Source organism: Dendrobates tinctorius, unplaced genomic scaffold (genome assembly GCF_039654945.1).
Source record: "Dendrobates tinctorius isolate UK_male_01 unplaced genomic scaffold, ASM3965494v1 ptg000070l, whole genome shotgun sequence".
Classification (NCBI taxonomy): domain Eukaryota; kingdom Metazoa; phylum Chordata; class Amphibia; order Anura; family Dendrobatidae; genus Dendrobates; species Dendrobates tinctorius.
Genome location: NW_027361738.1, coordinates 15005138 through 15026528, shown reverse-complemented (window position 1 = coordinate 15026528; position 21391 = coordinate 15005138). Strand labels below are relative to the sequence as shown.

General features: G+C 43.7%; 1 protein-coding gene across 3 annotated transcripts in view; it reads right to left on the bottom strand.

Annotated features, from left to right (window-relative positions):
- Window positions 1-943: 943 nt before the first annotated feature.
- Window positions 944-21391, bottom strand: part of KLHL7 (kelch like family member 7) — a 32698-nt gene continuing 12250 nt past the window's right edge. For all 3 annotated transcript variants that reach the window (XM_073581409.1, XM_073581410.1, XM_073581411.1), the window contains exons 5-11: window positions 15033-15208; window positions 14054-14228; window positions 12029-12171; window positions 9496-9736; window positions 7540-7741; window positions 6062-6159; window positions 944-1635 (exon numbers count right to left, since the gene is read on the bottom strand). In XM_073581409.1, the coding sequence (XP_073437510.1) occupies window positions 1352-1635; window positions 6062-6159; window positions 7540-7741; window positions 9496-9736; window positions 12029-12171; window positions 14054-14228; window positions 15033-15208 (1319 nt within the window). In that variant the 3' untranslated portion in view covers window positions 944-1351. The remainder of the gene's footprint in view (window positions 1636-6061; window positions 6160-7539; window positions 7742-9495; window positions 9737-12028; window positions 12172-14053; window positions 14229-15032; window positions 15209-21391) is intronic.

Here is a 21391-nt window from a genome sequence, read left to right as displayed (position 1 = left end):
TCAGAATTGTAAAAATTGGCCTGGTCATTAACATGCAAACCACCCTTGGGGGTTAAAATGATAATAAAGGATAATAAAGGAAGAATCTTCCTAGTTGCCGTGTAAATTCCATGTGGGGGGCAGGAAGGGAACAAGGGACCGCACGCTCCACATGAAAGGCAAGTAGGGAAATACGGATGGAGCGCTCCACGTGGAGGGCAGGTAGGGAACGGCACGCTTCACATGAAGGGCAGATAGGGAATGGCGGACGGCGCGCTCCACTTGGCAGACAGGTAGGGAAACGCGGACGGCGCGCTTCACGTGTAAGGCAGGTAGCAAACGGCGCGCTCCACGAGGAGGGCAGGAAATGAACTGCACGCACCATCTGGAGGGGGCAGGTAGGGAACAGCGGACTCCAGGTGGAGGGCAGGAAGGGTATGGCGACTCCACGTGGAGGGCAGGAAGGGTACAGCGGACAGCGCTCCACGTGGAGGGCAGGTAGGGAACGGCGATAAATAGAAGCTTGTTTCGTATTACAAGTGGTTACTGGATAGGAGCATAGCAGGTCATTGAACCTGTCCCGATACATTTGCCTGATAAAGTGTGGCTCTATCTGGGTGTGGTAGCTTGTAGTACAATAGGTACTGGAAGAAAGAAAATTCAAACAATCAGCACCACCATCCAATACATAATGCAAACATTGCACTTTGACGTCCAGGCCATGGGTACATGGATCAAGGATCCAATATTTGATGGAAACGTGTACACAGCAGTGTATATGGATATATTACCGCAATTCTATTCACAATTTTAATATCCCATGTGTAAAAAATCTACAACATCCTCGCTACACAAGGTTCATACCATGACCCTAACCATTTGTATCCTTGTTTGAAATAAAAATGTAAAATATTAGTTTGCAGGCGCAGCCTTTAGTAGGTCAGTCACAATCTAGAAAATGGCAGAACAGAGAAACATGACTTATATTTAAAAAGAAGAAAAACAGACACAAAAGGGAAACATAAAAAACTTTTTTAACAAGTCATAGAACTAAAAGTGACAACACCGCTTCCTATATACTTAAATATCCATCTGCAGGCACCAGGGCTGGCATACACTGAAGCAGGTGTGCCTAGATTATCTTTATATGGTTTACATTAAGCAACATAAAACCTTAGTCGTCCACTAAAAAAAAAACCAAACAGTTCACTGCTCATTGTGAGAGACAAGAGCAAAATAAAAAAAAACAATGAAGCAAAATCCACAGGTCTTTGTCTTCTCAGATAATCTTTTGTAATGTACAACAGATTGAATCCCTCTGATGAAGCTTATAAATATTATGTACAAGGTGTGGACACCACATCAGGGATCTTCATGTTTCCAGAGTCTCTTCATTAGCCCCACAAGTGTCCACGACACAGATCAGACAGCTGGTCACGGGGAAGGCTCGGACTTTAGAATTGGCGATCCATTTATCAGTCTCAGTAATGTATTCAAGAATGTGTCCTAAGCGTCCCACTCCCTGAAATCCAGCCAGCACATAAATGATGGCGCCCACGGCAGCACATTTCACAGTGACCCCTTTCCAAGGCATTGGCGACACCATCTTCCACTCGTTTAGCTTAATATCATAGTACTCCACACTGTCCAGGCCACCTAAATAATTGCAGAATATAACAAGTTAGAATAGAAGAAATGCTTTTCGTTCATTGGAAAAAAAAAAACACAAAACACAAAATTCTGTTTGCAGCTTATTAGTGCAGGGTTTTCAAGAAAAAAAAAATCAATCTGAAATTCAAAATTTAGTTTAGAAGGAAATAAATAGAGTGCAGCTTGGTGGCTCAGTGGTTAGCACCTTTGCTTTGCAGCACTCAGGTCCTGGGTTCAAAACCCACCAAGGACAACATCTGCAAGGAGAAAATTCTCCAAATGTTTGTGTGGGTGTCCTCCGGGTTCTCAGATTGCCTCCCACACTCCAGTGACATGCTGATGAGGTCTGTAAAGTGTGGTGGAATATTATGGCGCTAGATAATAATAATGTAGAGACATGGGTTACGATCCAGCAAAATACTAGTCTAGTCTACAAGAATTTGGAAAAGTATTTTCAATCTAAAATGCTGTCACCTAGTGGCTGTGAGTGGTAATGCAGAGCCTCTAAACACAGGTGTAAAAGACAGATAAAACTAGAGTAGATGTCAACCTTTCCTTACAGATTTTGTAACCTGAGAAAACAAAAAGCACAAAATATCCTGAAATAAAAAGTAAAAAATAAACTGCAAATAATGCATACCCTTATTATTATTACTGTTATGCATTATTTGCAGTTTATTTTTTACTTTTTATTTCAGGATATTTGTGCTTTTTGTTTTCTCTGGTTAATGATGATGTGTTAATATGCACTTACATTGTACATGCACATTAATTTACTTTCTCAGTTCAGACTCCAGTTTTTTATTAGTTTATTTATTTTTTTATAAATTTCGTAACCTGTTTGCTCCAATGTAACCCAAACTCCATGGCCCTGCTGGGGGCGCAGCGACCGAAACCGAATGCTGCTAGGGGTTATGAAGTTCATTTTCTCCCAGCAGCGTTTGGCAGGTTATTAACGCTCCGTTCCTGCTGATTAAGCCCATATCTACAGGTTAATAGCATTTTTTTTGCAGGTGACAAGTTCCCTTTAAACAAGAGGCGCCTTGTAGATAATGTCATGTTTACCAAAATCAGCTAGTGGTGGCACAGTTATGGCACGGTCTGGATGCAGCAGATTCATGTACAGAGCCTGTGCCATCTGCAATGGGAGGCATCAGTAACTCCCACTGTTATGGGAAAAGAATAGTAAGGGACTCTGATGATTGCCAAAAAACAAGGATACCCAAAAATTATTAGAAACCTTTAGCTCATGTCATGTTTACCAAAATAAGATTTTGAAGCCACTCAAAAAATGTTTTTTTAATATATATTATTTCATGAAATCTGAATACCCTTTTAATGGTGACAAGGATGCACCAATGTTATAGATCAATTGAAATTGTACCTCAAGAAGACTGTAAGAGTGGAGGGTGATCGTAGGTAATGGGGAGCTATTTTAACTATCATTTAAAGAGGACTCATCTCAGGGGAGTAAAGGGCACAAAATAAGGGAAAACTGGCCGCTTCTGACCTGGTGACCAATCCTATATAAATTAGTCCGTCCAGTCTGACAGTATAAACTATGCACATGGCCTTGTGGGGCATATAGTCCTGATAATAATAATCGCACCATTAGTGTCCTAATCACTGCCTCCATTCTGCAGAAACTGAGGTCTAATGAAATATGCTAATTAGCATAGTAATGCATACATTGTTCCTCTAAATTTCTCAATGGCCACAACAGAAGTGCACGGAGCACCCACTAATTAGCAAGCTTGATTAAACTTCAGATTCTGTAGAACAAAAGCAGTGATTATCGCTAAAGGTGCAAGTTTTGTAGGAGCTAAAAGCTCTACAATGCTATGTGCTTGGTTTCTACTGTCAGTTTGGGCTGACAAACCCCATTTAAGGAGTGTCTGTTACCAGATTTAATCTAAACTTCATACATTAGTGAAAAGAGTTTTCCAACCAGATGAAGCTGATGTACTTACTTTGAAAATCCATACCAGAATAGCTATATAATACTTTATGAAAATGTATCTCAACTCCCGCTCATTTAGCCTGATTGACAGCTCCTCAGTGTCCTCCGCCTTCCTACTGACACCTCACGCTGCTCATCACAAGTTGCAGTTGTCAGTCTGCCTCCGATGACAGAGACTGATTAGACTTGGACTCATAAGCTATTTAATTCTATTGCTCACCTAAAAGTGTTACCCCAGATTATGTAACATAAAAAAAGTTGTCAAATGTAGTCAATTTCCAAAAGTTTCCTTGCAGCTCTGGAAATCATCTTCTAAAAACATGCAACTCAGAAGCCTTTTCCTTCCTGGTTGCCCATGGATACGTCCTGTAGTTGATTCACGACAGGTCGTACATGATCTGTAGATAACGGCTATTCTTACACTGGGTGGACATTGGCACTGTGAAATCACTGCTGATTAAGGAGAAATAGCCATTTTCCTCTCGGAAACTACACAGAATTGGCTGTGTGGTGAGACAAAGCAAAGTAAAAATAGGCGTACCATCCACTGAACCACCAATGGTGTTCTCATTAAAAAGTATGAATATTTCCATTCATATTTGCTATAATGTCCGCTTCCTACCTATGAATGGATATGTTGGAAATGTATGTGAATGGGGGCGAGCATGGGGATGTGGGAAATGTCTGTGAATGAGGGAGAGCATAGGGATGTCTGAATGGGGGCGAGCATGGAGATATGGGAAATGTCTGTGAATTGGGGCGAGCATAGGGATGTGGGAAATGTCTGTGAATGAGGGAGAGCATAGGGATGTCTGAATGGGGGCGAGCATGGAGATGTGGGAAATGTCTGTGAATTGGGGCGAGCATAGGGATGTGGGAAATGTCTGTGAATGAGGGAGAGCATAGGGATGTCTGAATGGGGGCGAGCATGGAGATGTGGGAAATGTCTGTGAATTGGGGCGAGCATAGGGATGTGGGAAATGTCTGTGAATGAGGGAGAGCATAGGGATGTTTGAATGGGGGCGAGCATGGAGATGTGGTAAATGTATGTGAATGGGGCCAACATGGAGATGTGGGAAATGTCTGTGAATTGGGGCGAGCATAGGGATGTGGGAAATGTCTGTGAATGAGGGAGAGCATAGGGATGTCTGAATGGGGGCGAGCATGGAGATGTGGGAAATGTCTGTGAATTGGGGCGAGCATAGGGATGTGGGAAATGTCTGTGAATGAGGGAGAGCATAGGGATGTCTGAATGGGGGCGAGCATGGAGATGTGGGAAATGTCTGTGAATTGGGGCGAGCATAGGGATGTGGGAAATGTCTGTGAATGAGGGAGAGCATAGGGATGTTTGAATGGGGGCGAGCATGGAGATGTGGTAAATGTATGTGAATGGGGCCAACATGGAGATGTGGGAAATGTCTGTGAATTGGGGCGAGCATAGGGATGTGGGAAATGTCTGTGAATGGGGGTGAGGATGGAGATGTGGGAAATAAATGTAGTTTACACATATATACGTACATATACACACACTGGTCACATGGGCAGCACCAAACAACTAAAAGACTATTATGATGAAACTAAAGTGAGAAATAACGGAGTTTAAAAAAAATTATATATATATATATATATATATATATATATTCTGGGATAACACCTTTAACATCAGGATTATATATCTATTCTGACATAGGTTATCAAAATAAATATACCAGTTTCATCAGGACTAATATGTATTAGAAACGTGGAGTTTGTATTGTGAAATCTGGAGATACTGTATTTTTCAGACTATAAAGACACACTTTTTTCCCCCAAAATTGGGAAGGAAAATGGGGGTGCGTCTTATAGTCCGAATATAGCTTACCATGGGAACAGGTGGGGGAGGGGGGCTTCACAGAAGGCAGCAGCAGGGTCGCCGCTGCAGAAAGCAAATGGTAACAGGAGAGGGGCGATGCTGCGGGACTTGAGCTAGGAGGAGGGGGGGTGTTCTGGCGGTGAGAAGTTCCTGCTGTGCACACTGACCTTATGGAGGGCTTCAGGAAAATGAAAAGCCAACATATTAATCTGCATATGCATCACCTGTGGCGCCATTTTTTTGGAAGACTGAAGGGAGAGCAATGTGCACAGCGGGGACTCCATTCCTGCCTTGCACCGCTCCTCCTGGCCTGCAGCATCGCCCCACTCCAGCTGTCAAATGAGGTAGATAAAACCCTACCTCCTGTGACCCCGGTCCGCTGCCGCCCCTCCTACAGTAAGCTACATTCAGACTATAAGATGTACCTATTATCCCCTGACGTGACTGGTTAAAAATTATTTTTTTACTCCTCGAAACTTGGGGTGCTTCTTATGGTCCAGTGCGTCTACAGTCTGAATTAGAGAGGCTTTCTCTGCAATATCAGAAAGTGTGTCTTACAAGCTCTGCTAAATGTATAACTGTTGTCCAGAATATTAAAAAAAGAAAAAAAAAAGCCATACCCAAACCATTCTGTCCGCCAATTGCAAATATCCTGTCTTTCACAAAAACCAATCCATGGTTTTTACGAGCTTCAATCATTGGGCACAGTTCAGTCCACCTAAAGGAATGAATGAAAATGATAATATGGTATATTGTGAACAGTTACAGAAAACGCCCATAACAAGCCTCTGCCTTCACCTTCTGCGAGCGCCGCTCCGGTTGTTCTACAGCGGGTTGTCAACTGCCAGATCAGCCCAGTGTTTGCTGGGCATGCCGGAAGTCACAGCTCAGTGTAAGTCTATGAGAGCAAGAACGAGGGTCTCACAGACTTCTATTGAGCACTTGTGACTGCTACGTCAGACTTCTTGCCAGTCAGACATTGCAGTCACAATGTGTCAGCATGGGGGTCCTCCTGGGTCTCCTAACATAGGGTTTCATTTCATTCAAATGTCGTCAGATAGTTTGCGCTGACATTGATGCACCATGAACCTGCAGGACAGCTTGAATTTCTTTGGAAGTTGATTGGGGCTGCTTATCCACCACCTGAACTATCCTGCATTGCAACCTTTCATCTAATTTTTCTATGCCATGGGCTATAACTTCTTGATTATTTTGCGCACCATGAACAAAATAAAATCAAGATCTCTGGAGATGGACTTGCAATCTTGAGATTGTTGAAACTGTTAAATAATTTTGGTTCTCAAGTTCTCAGACAGTTCTCTTCTGCTCTTACTGTTCTCCATCCTTAGTGTGGCACACAGAGACACACAATGCAAACATTGAGTCAACTTCTCCTGTTTTTATCTGGTTTCAGGTGCAATTTTCACACATTGCCCACACCTGTTACTTGCCACTGGTGAGTTTTAACGAGCATCACATGCTTGAAATAAAATTGTTTACCCACAATTTTGGAAAGGTGACAACAATTTTGTCCTACCCATTTTTGGGGTTGTGTGTGAAATTTGTCCAATTTGCCTTTTTTCTGTGTTTTTTGTGTTTTTCCAATTACAAGTATGTATGCAAGACAGATAAAGAGTGGACCTGAGCCACTAATTGCTAAAGTGCATGAGGTATCAGGTGAGTGATATAAGAGTGATTTTATCAAAACTAAGACAAACAGCTCAGTAAGTGAAACATTGCTGGAATCAGGGTCTGTTTCTCAATATTATGCTGCTCTCATCTTAGGTGGTCAAAACCTGGTGACAGATTGCCTTTCACTGTAACACTGTGAGACATAAAGCAATTCTATTGTTAGAGGGATCTGTGCTCCATTATTTGGTTCTAGATGAGGAAATTGTCCAAAACATTTCAAATCTAAATCCAAGAAGATACTTAAAAGTGGAAATTTAAAGGGGTTTCCCATGAACAAAAAGTATTTTGTGAATATGTTACTAGTGTATGATCATAGTGAGGATAGCTGCTGAGACTGTGGCCTATCGCAGGAACAGGGTTTTCAAAGTCCACCTCCTTCCACTGCACATTTTCTGGGAATACATACGTTTCTGTAGTTGGGTCGTAGACTTCACAGCAGTTCAGCACCCTTCCTGAAACGTTGTTTCCTAAGCTTCCTCCACAGACGTAGATCAGCCCATTAGCCTCCACCATCCCATGGCTGCAGCGTTGGGTAAGCATGCTGGGCTTTGTGTGCCAGCTTTCTGTCCTGGTGTCATAGCATTCAAATAAGTACAAGGCAGAATTCCCTTAAAGAACAATAGGGTAAGGAAGATATATGAAGAACTTGGAGTCAGAATATAATGTAAATGCATCATACTAATAAAAATGAAAGATGAAAAATATTAGCCACTATAATGTATGCAGCCTTAAAGAGACACCTGCCACCTCTGAAAAGCTTTCTAAATCTTCTACTAAAACAGATGGTTTTAGTAGCTGTTACAACTCACTGAGCAAATCTGAGTACATGCAGAAGTCCTCATAGCCTGGTCCTCTTTAAATTACTTCTCCATTAGTTCCTAGGGTTTCAACCTGTAGTACAAATATAACCTGGGGGAACAAGTCACGACTCTGCACATACTCCTAATGCACTAAGGTGCATATAATAAGCGGCACACAGTGCACAATTAAAGCCTGGGGAAGTATTGCTGTAAAAAGTAGGAGCCATGCACTTCTCTAAAACCCTGTCTGTGCCTACAGGTTACAAAACATACATCTCTCAGCATGACCAGTAAGGTGTAAGTCTTACACATACAGATGTCTCATTCTCTGTCTGTTTCCAGATATATCTTGAATTGTATAGTGTGAAAAATAAAAGCAAAACTTTGCAAGTCTGACTGATGCCATCAATTTACAAACTACCAGACAAAAAGAAAACTATAGGCCTAAAGGTACTGTCACACTTAGCGATGTACCAGCGATCCCGACCAGCGATATGACGCGGTCAGGATCGCTGGTACATCGCTAAGTGGTCGCTAGTGAGCTGCCACATAGGCAGATCTCACTAGCGACATCGCTGGGGACGGGGATCGCTACTTACCTGTCACACCAGGTGATCCTGCGTCCTCCCGCCCGGCTCCACGCGTCGCTCGTCCTCACAGCAGGAAGCGCCACAGGAAGCTGACGACGAGAAACAGTCCTGAACGTTCTCGCGCGATCAGCGATAAGCAGCGGGGGAGCCGGTCGCTGGTAAGTATCAGACACAGAGATATCGCTAGCAATATCGCTATAACGTCACTAGTTATAGCGATATTGCTAGCGATATCTCTTAGTGTGACATGCCCTTTACATACGATTCTTAACTGGACAGGTGCAACTGATCCCTCTATCAGATTATTTAAAGACCATAGCATCCAAAGGAAAAAAAAAAATAGAAATGGAGTAACATACATTTCTTTACAGGATGGTTCAAGATTGTATTGATTTGGTATGATGACAAATTAACACAATACACAAGAAGATAAATTTGTGGTCCCACCATGAGATTGATGACCTATCCTTAGGATAGTTCCTATTCAAGAGAATAAGAATTGTTCTGCAGCATTCAGCAGCAGCCACTGCACATGAAATGGAGTTGTGTGGTTCAGCTCGGAATCTATGTTTACATCCGGCCATTCTCAGAGATATTCACGGTTGATCAGCAGGAGTGCCGGACCCACAACACATACTGATCTCATAACGTTGGCCTATGAAGAGAATAGGATCTTATCTGCAGCATTCGGTAGTGACCGTTAGATGTTGAATGGAACTGTGCAGTTCAGCTGTATTCAATGTTTGCACAATGCCACCGAGGGATCTAACAGATTCATGAGGCTGCTGGCTGTGTGACCCTCACTTATCAAAAAAACCCCTTCAAAAGGGAACACTCTGTACAGTTGACCAGATTGTCCTCAAATCACAATAGACTGTAAGAACTTAAAGGAGATGTCCAATACTTTCATTTGACAGTCTCTTTATGTAGGTTGCTATATTTTCAACTTTATTTTTAAACTGTGGTCCTCACCCACTTCAGAGCCTCCCGATGTGTAGATCTTCCCTTCCGCAGCACAGGCAGCAAGGCTGTCTCTGGGAGTCGGAGGCCCCAGTTTGGAGTACCATGAATCTTTCACTACATTGTAGCAGTCCATTCTCTTTATAGGGAAGAGCTGAGAACCACCCAAAATATAGACAACGTTGTCCCAAAATACGCATGCTGCATCCCGGCGCTTCTCAAAGGGACAACGGATATCAGACCAATTATAATCCTAATATAAGGGATAAAAAAATAATCATGTTATAGATACGATTGCAAGCCTCATGAGGAAATTTCCATATACTTGCCAATTTTAAAGGATGAGCATATCACAGTGTCAAGGAAGTAAATCCTTCCCAATAGCAATGGGTTTGAATATACTATATTTTAGGAATATAAAAGCACTTTATTCCCCTTGTCACAAGATATTAACCATCACAACTATAGAAAAGGACTTGGAGCACACATCCAAATATAAAAAGTAAACACTAAGTTCTGATTTAACATTTGTATCAAAATGTATAAAGCCCACTGCAATATCTTTAAGTGGGTCCATACTCTATAATTAGGTGTAGCACTGTATTGGAGGTCACTGAGGTGCCCAACAGTACCTTTGCCACCAGCCAACACCCCCTAGGCTCTAAGTTACACCACCCCAATGAGATTACTCATGACATATGCAACTGTTCCTAGTTTGCATGGATCTTTTGAAGTTTGAGCTCAATAAGCTGTGAAATATGTTTAGATAAAGTGGGGAACCCTGGTTTACTACCAAATCTGGACAAACCCTTCAAGAATTACAGTGACAAAACAGTTTCTTAACAATAGTTAATAGCTCTGATCATTTTAAAGCAATCTCTATATATAAATGTGAATGTATGTATGTATGTATGTATGAATGTGTGTGTGTCACCAACCAATCAAGAAGCATCTTTCATTTTACCAGAGCTGTTCAAAAGAAGCTGAGCTGTGATTGGTTGTAAGGAAAACTGTTGCTCATAGCAACCAATCACTAAGGATCTCTCATTTCACCAGAGCTGTTTAAAAGTCGCTGAGCTGTTATTGGTTGCTATTAGCAAGTTTTCCCATTTGACAACACCTCAGCAGACACTGACAAGGTGGGAGAACTCTAGCATCCCTGGGAACATAAGCTCCCAGCCATTGTCTGCCCCCCTGAAAGGAGCAGAGAGCACATGACAGAAATGAATCCCCCCCCCTCCCTGCCCATATCCCCATCACACATCCTCCATCCCGTAGGCACATCTTCCCTCTTAAAGGTATCATTGGTATGGAAGTCAGAGCAAATCCATCCAGGGCTCTGGTTTTGACCCCAGGCCTCTCTTAAAGGGATTCCTGGTATGGAAGTTAGGACTGTTCCACTCAGCTCTGTGTTTCTGACCCCAGGGTCTCTTAAAGGGATCATTGGTATGGAAGTTAGGGCAAATCCACTCTGCTCTGTGGTACTGACCCCAGGCCTTTCTTAAAGGGATCTCCGGTATGGAAGTCAGGGCAAATCCATCCAGCGCTTTGGTTCTGACTCCAGGCTCTCTTAAAGGGATCTCCTTTATGGAAGTTAGGGCAAATCCCTCAACACTCTGATTCTGACCCCAGGGTTCTATTAAAGGGATCATTGGTATGTAAGTCACGGCAAATCTACTCAGCGCTCTGGTTCTGATCCCAGTCTCTCTTAAAGGGATCCCCGGTATGGAAGTGAGGTCAAAGCCACTCTGCGCTTTGGTTCTGACCCCAGGCTCTCTTAAAGGGATCTCCTGTATGGAAGTTAGGGTAAATCCCTCAGCGCTCTGATTCTCACCCCAGGCTTCTATTAAAGGGATCAATGGTGTGGAAGTCAGGACAAATCCACTCAGTGCTCTGGTTGTGACCCCAGGCCTCTCTTAAAGGGCTCCCCAGTATGGAAGTTAGGACCGTTCCAGTCAGCGCTCTGGTTCTGACCCCAGGCTGACGGGATGATGTGGGATATTAGTGGTAGTAGTCTGGTGGCTCAGGCTGACAGGATGATGTGGGATATTAGGGGGGAGTAGTCCAGCGTCTGTGATGGGATGATGTGGGATATTAGGGATAGTAGTCCAGTGGCTCTGACGGGATGATGTGGGATATTAAGGGAAGTAGTCTGGTGATTCTGGTTTACGGGACGATGTGAGATATTAGGGGTAGGAGTCCGGTGGCTCTTGCTGACGGGATGATTTGGGATATTAGGGGTAGTAGTCCGGTGGCTCTGGCTGACGGGATGATGTGGGATATTATAGTGAATGTGGCTATGCGGAGTGGGCAGGGCTCTACACTCAGCTAGATAAATATATATATATATATATATATATATATATATATATATATATATATATATATATATATATATACATACATACATACACACACACACACACACACACACATACATATACATACATATACATTATAATTTGTTATAACTAACCGTAGTTAGTTACTATGCCCGGACAGCGCCGGGCTCTTCAGCTAGTATATATAATAAAAAAGAACGTACTTTAGGATTAAAGTATCGACAGGACTGAGGCTGGGAGCCTCCAAATAAAGCAATCCTATAATCATGTTTCTTTCTCCGAGGTCTTGTACCATCTGCTAATTCTTCTCGATCCTCGGGAGACAACAGGTGATATCGCATCCCACCTACACAAAACAAGATGCGTGGAAGTCAAGTATCTATGATGTAACTTTAACCCTATCCCATGTAACGTACAGCACATGTAAGGTAATAACGTACAGCGGACACCTCCCTGAAAGTGGTTGGGTGCCCACACTGTCACCCCATTAAAGCCAAGAAGCATAACCGCACATATGTTGGATTGTCATTGAAGCCAGGTGCCTAATGAAGGTTCGGTTCCCATCATCCTTCCAAAAAAGGCATTTTTAACATTTAAGGCATATATAATTTCTATATTTTTATTCAAAATATTCACTAGAGTACTTTACCGCCACTAGAAAACACTGCCAGAATATTGTTGGGTGGGCAAAGGGAGTGATTGACTGGGTCAGCCCCCTACTCTGGTTCAAGATAACTAAATATTTTGTTTCGATAAGGCAGGTTTCATACAAGGGAATTTTACAGTATGGACTGTAATGTCCTGACTGATCATGCATCTCCCAACCTGAACGTACAGCCACATATAAGGCTGTGAGTTCGGGAGAGCCATGGCCAATTGGGACACTGCGATTCATTTACGGCCATTAAATACGCTTGCGAGAACTCGGTCTGAAAGGCCTGGGATCTGAATCCTGTCCCTGTGCAATTACAATGATATAAGTGTAATTTAGCTAGAACTACACCTTGTTTTTAATGCATTAATGGATTTAAGGTGATCTCAACATTTGAGTTACCTACGGTACTCAGCCAAATAATGTAAAATATACTCCAATTTATTTATCGTACTTCATTGCTTGTTCTCCTGTTTTCAGTTATTTCCTTGACCATTTTTACACTTATGTTGCCTCCTGGAAAGTATCAACAAGCAGAATAAAAGCTGTAGGTGAATCTTTTACCTCATCATTGCTTAGTACTTTAAAAGGAACCTGTCGCCACGTTTTTCAGCTATGAGCTGCGGCGGCCACTGCTTTTTGAGGCTTATCTACTGCATTCTGTAATGCTGTAGATAAGCCCCCCGATCTAACCTGAAAGAGAAGAAAAACAAGTTTTATTATACTCACCCGGGGGCGGTCCGGTCCGATGGTCGTTGTCGCAGGTCCAGGGCCTCCCATCTTCATGCGGTGTCGTCATCTTCCTTGTTTTGTGTTGCGGCTCCTGCGCAGGCGTACTGATCTGCCCAGTTGAGGGCAGAGCCTAGTACTGCAGGCACTGGGCGCCTCTAACCTTTCCCAGCACCTGCGTACTGCAGTACTAGGCTCTGCCCTCAACAGGACAGATCAGTACGCCTGCGAAAGGAGCTACAACATGAAGCAAGGAGGATGACGACATCGCATGAAGATGGGAGGTGCTGGACCCGGACCTGTGAAGGCCTTTGGACCGGACCGCCCCGCCCCCCAGGTGAGTATAATAAAACTTGTTTTTCTTATCTTTCAGGTTAGATAGGGGTCCTATCTACAGCATTCTAGAATGCTGCAGATAAGCCCTGAAAGGCAGTGGCTGCAGCTTATAGCTGAAAAACGCGGTGACAGGTTCCCTTTAAGTGCGCAAAGGTGTTTTGCTCTAAATATATGAATAGTTACGATTGGCCTGCTCCAATTATTGTCACTTTATATTAAAGTACAGGGAAGTATAGGAAGCCAATCCTATCCATAGGTGGAATGAAGTGTGCACCCTTGTGCTATCAACATACTAAACACAGACAAGAAGAGAACATGTTACATAACAGCAGTTATCCTGCTTTCATTAGTGATTTTTACAGATTATTCCCATGTATTAGCGCTCTTTAAAAAAAAAAAAAAAAAAGCTTAGAATCAACAAAAAAAATCCAGCTTTAATTTTTAGATACATGTGGTATATTGTTTCACAACATTCTGTCATGTATTGTGTAAACATAAGGGTTTCACTTACTGATGACCATCTTAAGGCATTCTGGGTTATCCTGTATTAGTGGTTCTGATTGCACCGTTTTACTCAGAAAATTTTTAGAAATGAGAGGAAATCTGACTTTTGCAAGTATATCCACCATATATGGTTGCCGGTTTGGTTCATCATATTTTAACCATCTCACTGCCGCATCATAAACCTAAAACAAATAAATGAAAAGTATATACATTTTTTTTTTTAGATTACACCATATTAAAAGGGAACCAGACAGCTGATACATGCCGCCCGATCCAGGGGCAACGTGTATCAGACATTGCATGATTTCAGTCAGGTACGGTCAACTCCGAAATGCTGTGGCGTTTCGGAGGAAAACAAAGTTTCACCAGTCTCCTGGTACTGTGCTGGTCAGAAAGGTGGGTTCCTGGCAGTCTCCTGGCCAGCTCACTAAGAGTGATAGGTCTCTCCCCATATACTCACACAGGGAGAGATCTGTCACTCCAGGACAACGGGCAGAGGAAGCCGCCAAGGACCTGCCTATCTGACTATTCTCTCTCGCGACTCGGTCTCCAGCAGCCATTAAACTATGTTTAATATATACAGATGGATATGTGGATGAAATCATGCAGCCATGGCCTGATACATACTGCTGTGGTTCAGGTACCATGTATCCGGTGTCAGGTTCCCTTTAATCTGCAGCACTTTATAAAATAAAACTTTATGCAGAAAGAATAGTGTAGACTAGAGCTGCCAGCCTTTGTTTTTTTTTATTATTTCTGGATACTTATGTAAAAAAATCTCAGTTAAAACATTCTTACAGGCGAATTGTAAAGGCAGAAATGAAACATGAAGGTGACAAGTGATACATACAATGCAGAATAAATTAATTTGCTCAGCTAACACTGGCCATGCACCCTGTGTGAGCTGACAGATGGCCATCCTGGTGTAGACATCATACATCAGCTGAGTGCCTGGCTTCCTAGAGCTTACTATACAAGCCTTGTACCTGGTCTTCAGCACGGACAGTCAATGTATCCTGGTTTAGAAGGTGGGTAACGCGCTTCACATCCAACTGCAAAAATTCATCAGTTTTGTATACTTCAGTGAAATGTTGGTGAATGAAATCATCTGCTGTGGACTTCAGCTCTGGACAATCAAGACACTCTGCCAGGACACTGATACCTACAACAAGAACACGACGGACGCATTTATCTCACTTCACAAAGCATAAAAATCACAACAGTTCTTTGCCTGACAGCGGGAACTGGAGAATAACGATCATTTCTCAGCATCAGACTCAGCATCACAGAGAGCTGATGTTATACGTCCTGCCCGGAGTCCAAGAAACTAGCTCTGCTCATTACTGTACTCAGTAGAGCAGGTGCACTGCCTACACATTTTCAGGTTTTATCATACATTCGCTTTTATTGACTCCAAACATTTTTCTTGTTTGGATACTAAAACAATCTTTTCCTCTTTTTTTTTTGCAATACATGGGCTTCGTTTTTATATTATTTAAATCTAAAAAATAAAGAAATAACCTAAATACATGTCTATTTTTCACATGTTTATTTTAAGACCACAACGGACAGCTAAAAACATTTTAAACTGTGCATGCATATCCGCAGAAATTATTTTTATATATTGAACACATTTTTTTCCCCCGATGGGAGTGGGGCTATATCAATTCACACGGGCGGCATCTTTTTTTTTTTTTTTTAAATATGTCAATTTTTTTTATCATACTTCTAGTTACGTTTTTCCATTTATAAGATCTACGGGAGGCATTTGAACATGCAAGTCTTCAACAGAAGTAAATGAATCGTCTGGAGACAACAGTTTCCTCTGTCCATGCAGCTGCAGTAAAGCACGTCTCTGAACTGCTGTTCACCGAGCAGGGAAGAAGCTTGTACAAGATGGCTGCCCCAAAAATTATGTATAGACTATTAAGTAAATATGTATGTAAAAAACAACATTAAGGCTATGTGCCCACGTAGCGTTTTAAAACGCTCACTAAAAACCGGACTCCTTCCCAGAAATCGCGCGTTTTTTTCCGCGCGATTTTACAGCGATTATGATCACGATTTTGCCGCAATTTTCACGTGCGATATTCAAGCACTTTCCAAGCGATTTGAAGCATCGCTTGGAAAGTGATTGACAGGTTGGTCACACTCGTCAAACATAGTGTTTGACAAGTGTGACCAGGTTTTTACTATTGAGGCTGCCTATGCGGCATCAATAGTAAAAGATAGAATGTTAAAATGCTAAAAAAAAAATCGGGGTATATTTACCTTCCGGCGTCCCGCGTTGCCATCCCGGGCCTCAGCGTTCCCAGTAATGCCTTGCGAGACCTGTGATGACGTAGTCTCGCGTTGCTATAGTGATCTCGCGAGACCGCTAGAGTCACGCGAGACTACGTCATTACAGGGCCTTGCCGCAAGGCATTACTGGGAACGCTAGGCCGGGAATGCAGCGTGGGACGCCGGAAGGTAAATATACCCCGATTTTTTATTTTTTATTCTTTTTTTTTTACAGGGGTATGGTACCCAGGGCCTGGAGGACAGTCTCCTCTCCTCCACACCGTGGGTACCAACCGCACATGAGACGCTTAACTTCCCGCATGGTGGGCATAGCCACATGTGGGAAGTAAGCGATTCTCATGCATTCCTATGGGTGCGGAATCGCGGCAATTCTTTGCAATTCCGCACAAAAGAATGAGCATGCTGCAATTTTTTCCGCAATGCGATTCCGCCGCGGAAAAAAGCGCAGCATTAGCACAGCATGTGCGGAATGCCATCGGAATTCATAGGGGGCGTTCTGTACACAATTTTTAAACGTTTTCGCAGCGTTTTCACGCCGAAAATTGCGGCAAAAACGCTTAAAAATCGCTACGTGGGCACACAGCCTAAACCCTTCTCGCCGGAGCTCATTTTCGTTTTTGCACTTCTGTTTTTCACTTTCCTTCTTCCCAGAGCCATAACGTTTTTATTTTTCCGTCAATATGGCCATGTGAGGGCTTGTTTTTTTGGCGGGACGAGTTGTACTTTTGAACGACACCATTGGTTTTACGATATAGTGTACTCAAAAACAGGGAAAAAAATTCCAAGTGTGGTGAAATTGCAAAAAAAGTGCAATCCCACACTTGTTTTTTTCTTTTCACCATGTTGACTACATGCTAAAACTGACCCACCATTATAATTCTCCAGGTCATTACGAGTTCATAGACATCAAACATGTCTAGGTTCTCTTTTACCTAAGTGGTGAAACAAAATACTAAACTGTTAAAAAAAAAAAAAATTTTTTTGCAACATTTTCCGATACCCGTAGCGTCTCCATTTTTCTTGATCTCGGATTGAGTGAGGGCTTTTTTTGCGTGCTGAGCTGACGTTTTTAATGATACCACTTTTGTGCAGATACGATCTTTTGATTACCAGTTCCTGCATTTTATTGCAATGTGGCGGCGACCAAAAAAACAATTCTGGTGTTTGGACTTTTTTTTCCTCGCTACGCCGTTTGGCGATCAGGTTAATCTTTTATTGTCAGATCGGGCAATTCTAAACGCGGCGTTACAAAATATGTCTATGTTTGATTTTTTTTATTGTTTTTTTTTAATGGGGCGAAAGGGGGATGATTTGAACTTTTGTATTTTTTTTAATATTTTTAAAAACTTTTTTTTTTTTTTTTAAAAACTTTTGGCATGCTTCAATAGTCTCCATGGGAAACTAGAAGCTGCCATAACCTGATCGGCTCTGCTACATACAGGCGATCAGGTCGCCTACATTTAACTGAATTACTCACTTGCTATGAGCGCCAACCACTGGGCAGCACTCACAGCAAGCCGGCAGTGACAACCATAGAGGTCTCCAGGAGATCTCTGGTTGTCATGCCAACCCACCAGTGACCCGCGATCACGTGACGGGGGTCACTGGTGGGCGGATTTCTGGCCCGATGGGCAGAATCGAGCGCTAAATGCCACTGTCAGAATTTGACAGCGGTATTTAATGGGTTAATAGCCACTGGTGGATTGCGATTCCACCCGTGGCTATTCCGGGCACATGTCAGCTGTTCAAAACAGCTGACATATCCCGGGACAGATGTGGGCTCACTATCGGAGCCCACATAAAAAGGGAGAGAAGCGAGATGCAAAGTTCTAGCACGGCGAATGTCGCAAAAGGGTTAAGAAAATGTAGCAACGCCGCTCCAGCAATATTCGCGCTGCTGTTCCCCAAAAGTAATGTGACACTTTGCATCACATCCGAGCTGCAGCAAGTGATAGGCCGCTCGTTGGCAGCAGCATGCGTGACATTGCACGACAGAACAAGTGGCTGCAGCATGTGTGTGATGACACTGCACATAATGGCCTCATTTTTTAAATATGACCATTGTCACTTTATGAGGTAATAACTCTGGAAAGCTTTGATGGATCCCAGTGATACTAAGAAAGGTTTTTCGTGACATATTGTATTTCATGATAGTGGTAAAATGTGTTCGATGTGACTTCCATTTATTTGTGAAAATATAGTAAATTTGGTGACATTTTTAAAAATGTCACGATTTTCTTTTCCAAAAAGATTTTATTCTTTTAAACAATGGGGAGAAGGGAAGAAAAAAAAGGGGGGGGGGATGGGTATGAGAAGGAAAGATAAGGGGAAGTAAGGAAATTACAAGTTGACAACATGTAAAGAAAATGCAAAACATGCATTAATGATGTCAGTTTACAAACGTATCTTGCCAACGCCTAAACACGTAGAATACAAGATTATACAATAGAATGATAATAGCAATAAAGAACATAAAAACACACAAATGAGCATAATGATTGTCATTACAGATCTAACCCTATGTCAAATAGTAGATACAAGATCAGTTATGTCAGTGGCAAAACTAAAACAGCTTTAATCGAGATTACTAAGTGTTAAAGGATTCATTCAAGTAAAAAATGTCACGATTTTCAAGCTTTTAAATCTTATGCCATTAAACCAGAGATGTGTCACACAAAATAGTCAATAACATTTTCCACATGTCTACTTTACAACAATTTTTGAAACATTTTTTTTTTTTGTTAGGAAGTTTAGAAGGGTTAAAAGTTTATCAGCAATTTCTAATTTTTCCAACAAAATTTACAAAACCATTTTCCAGGACGTCCACCTGACAGCACCATGGAGGACATCCTCCTCTTTACAGGGACAGGAAAGCACACAAGAGGTTAAAAGGTCCCGTCCCACCCTACTTCCCTCAGTGTTTTTCCTGTCCCTGCATGGAGGGACATGCGAGAGGAGCTGCAGAGCTTACCGGAGGGCCCAGGGGGATCGGGCGGCCAGTCCAAACCTTCCCCCTGTCAAGACTCCCCGGCCGAAACTTCCCGGTGGGGGGAGTCCCTCTGCCCCAAAGGCCAGGAGCAGGACGACGCTCCTGGAGGGAGCTGCTCCTCCCGGTGGGAGGCTCTCGGCGGGTGCCGGCGTCACGAGGAAAGCGCCGTTAGAGGCGCAGGAGGGGATAGAGTCCGGGAAGAAGCAGAAGCGACAGGACCCGGCCTATCGCGCGTCACACGCCGGGTTTGAATCGCAGCGCGTGCTCCAGGGACTGACAGTCTCTCTGGAAGCACAGTTCGCTGCAGGATGGACGCAGAGGCTCCGGCGAATGGTGGGGTAAGTGCGCCTGGCGCAGATCACCCGCCCCACACCCATCCCCGCAGCCCAGGACGACTGACATGGGTACCCCATCTTATGTTGATAGGATAAGGGAACCCCAGCAGCCCCCCCGTTAGTGACTAAGGACCCTGCCAAGGCCACATCCATGTCGGTCCGATGCCCTGTATGCAGGGAAAAGCTGCCAGACACCTATAGCAAAACCCTCTGTGGACCCTGTACATCAAGGGTCATAAGAGACGAACAGTCATCCCTCCTCTCTGAGATGAGATGAGATCCTTGATATGGGAGGAAGTCCAAGCCTCCAGAGCCAGCCTCGCACGACAGCAGTCCCCCAGTCCAGGGCCGAGCCGCAAGCGTCCGAGGTGGGAGGCAGACCCAGTTTCCGAAGCAAGCTCGATTGAGGAGTCAGACTACCGGGGCTCGGATCCGGAGGAGAGATCCTGGCGGACAGACAGGATCCAGGCAGGAAATTCCTGTTCAGGCTGGAGGACCCTGACAAGTTAGTCCAGGCGGTCAGGAACACTATGCAGATCGAGGAAGTTCCTAAACCGCAATCCAGACAGGACTTGATGTTCGGAGGTCTGGTGGCCAAGAGACAGACGGTGTTCCCCGTAAGTGAACACATTAAGACAATGGTCCATGAGGAGTGGAAAGAGGCAGAACGGCGGCTTGTACTATCCCGGGACTTTAAAGGTCGTCTGCCTTTTGACCCCGAGGAAACACGAGAATGGGAAGAAGTCCCCAAAATCAATGTTCCGGTAGCCAAGGTCACCAAGAAAACCGCCATCCCGTTCGAGGACTCAGGACCCGATGGACAGGAAGGCGGATATTCTATTAAAAAGGACATGGGAGACTTCGGCGGCCCTCATTAGGGCTAACATAGCAGCCACCTCGGTGGCAAGGTCTATGTTTCTGTGGATAGGGCAGTTGGAGACACCAAACCAACAAGACCCCTAGATCTGAGATCCTGGTATCCCTTCCAATCATGAAATCGGCCACGGCGTTCCTGTTGGACACGTCAGCTGAATCAGTAAGGTTCGCAGCCAGAAACAGCTCCCTGTCTAATGCAGCTCGGAGAGCGGTCTGGCTCAAATCTTGGTCAGGGGATAATGGTTCTAAGGCGAGGTTATGCTCCATTCCCTTCTCAGGCCTAAGGGTGTTCGGTCCTGCTCTTGATAACATTTTAGAGCTAGTGTCCGACAAAAATAAAGGGTTCCCAGAGGAAAAACCTAAGCGGCCTCAGTCCTTTCGGAGGGGTCCCTTCTCTAGGAGACAGGCTGACTTTAGGAGCCAAGCCAGACCCAACAGAGGCTCCTACATGTGCTCCCACAGCCAGGGAGGGAGAAGCAAAAGCTCCCTTTTTGCATCAACCTTCAGATCTAGAAGGCAATGACGCCATAAGTATCAGGGGGAGACTCCGCCACTTCGCAGTGAATTGGGCCCGAGTTACCCACAATCAGTGGGTCCTCAGAACCATTGCGGAGGGTTACAACATAGAGCTTTACTCCCCTCCCCCCGACAGATATATTGTCCCCACCGTGGTCCCAGCGGGCTCCACCATGTGGACGGACCTTCAGGAAATGATCAGTTCAAAGGTTATTGTACCGGTTCCTCTGACAGAAAGGGGAAAGGGACACTACTCCTCCCTGTTCTCTATTGCAAAACCATCCAGCGAGGCCCGAACTATTATAAACTTAAAACCTCTAAATGCCTG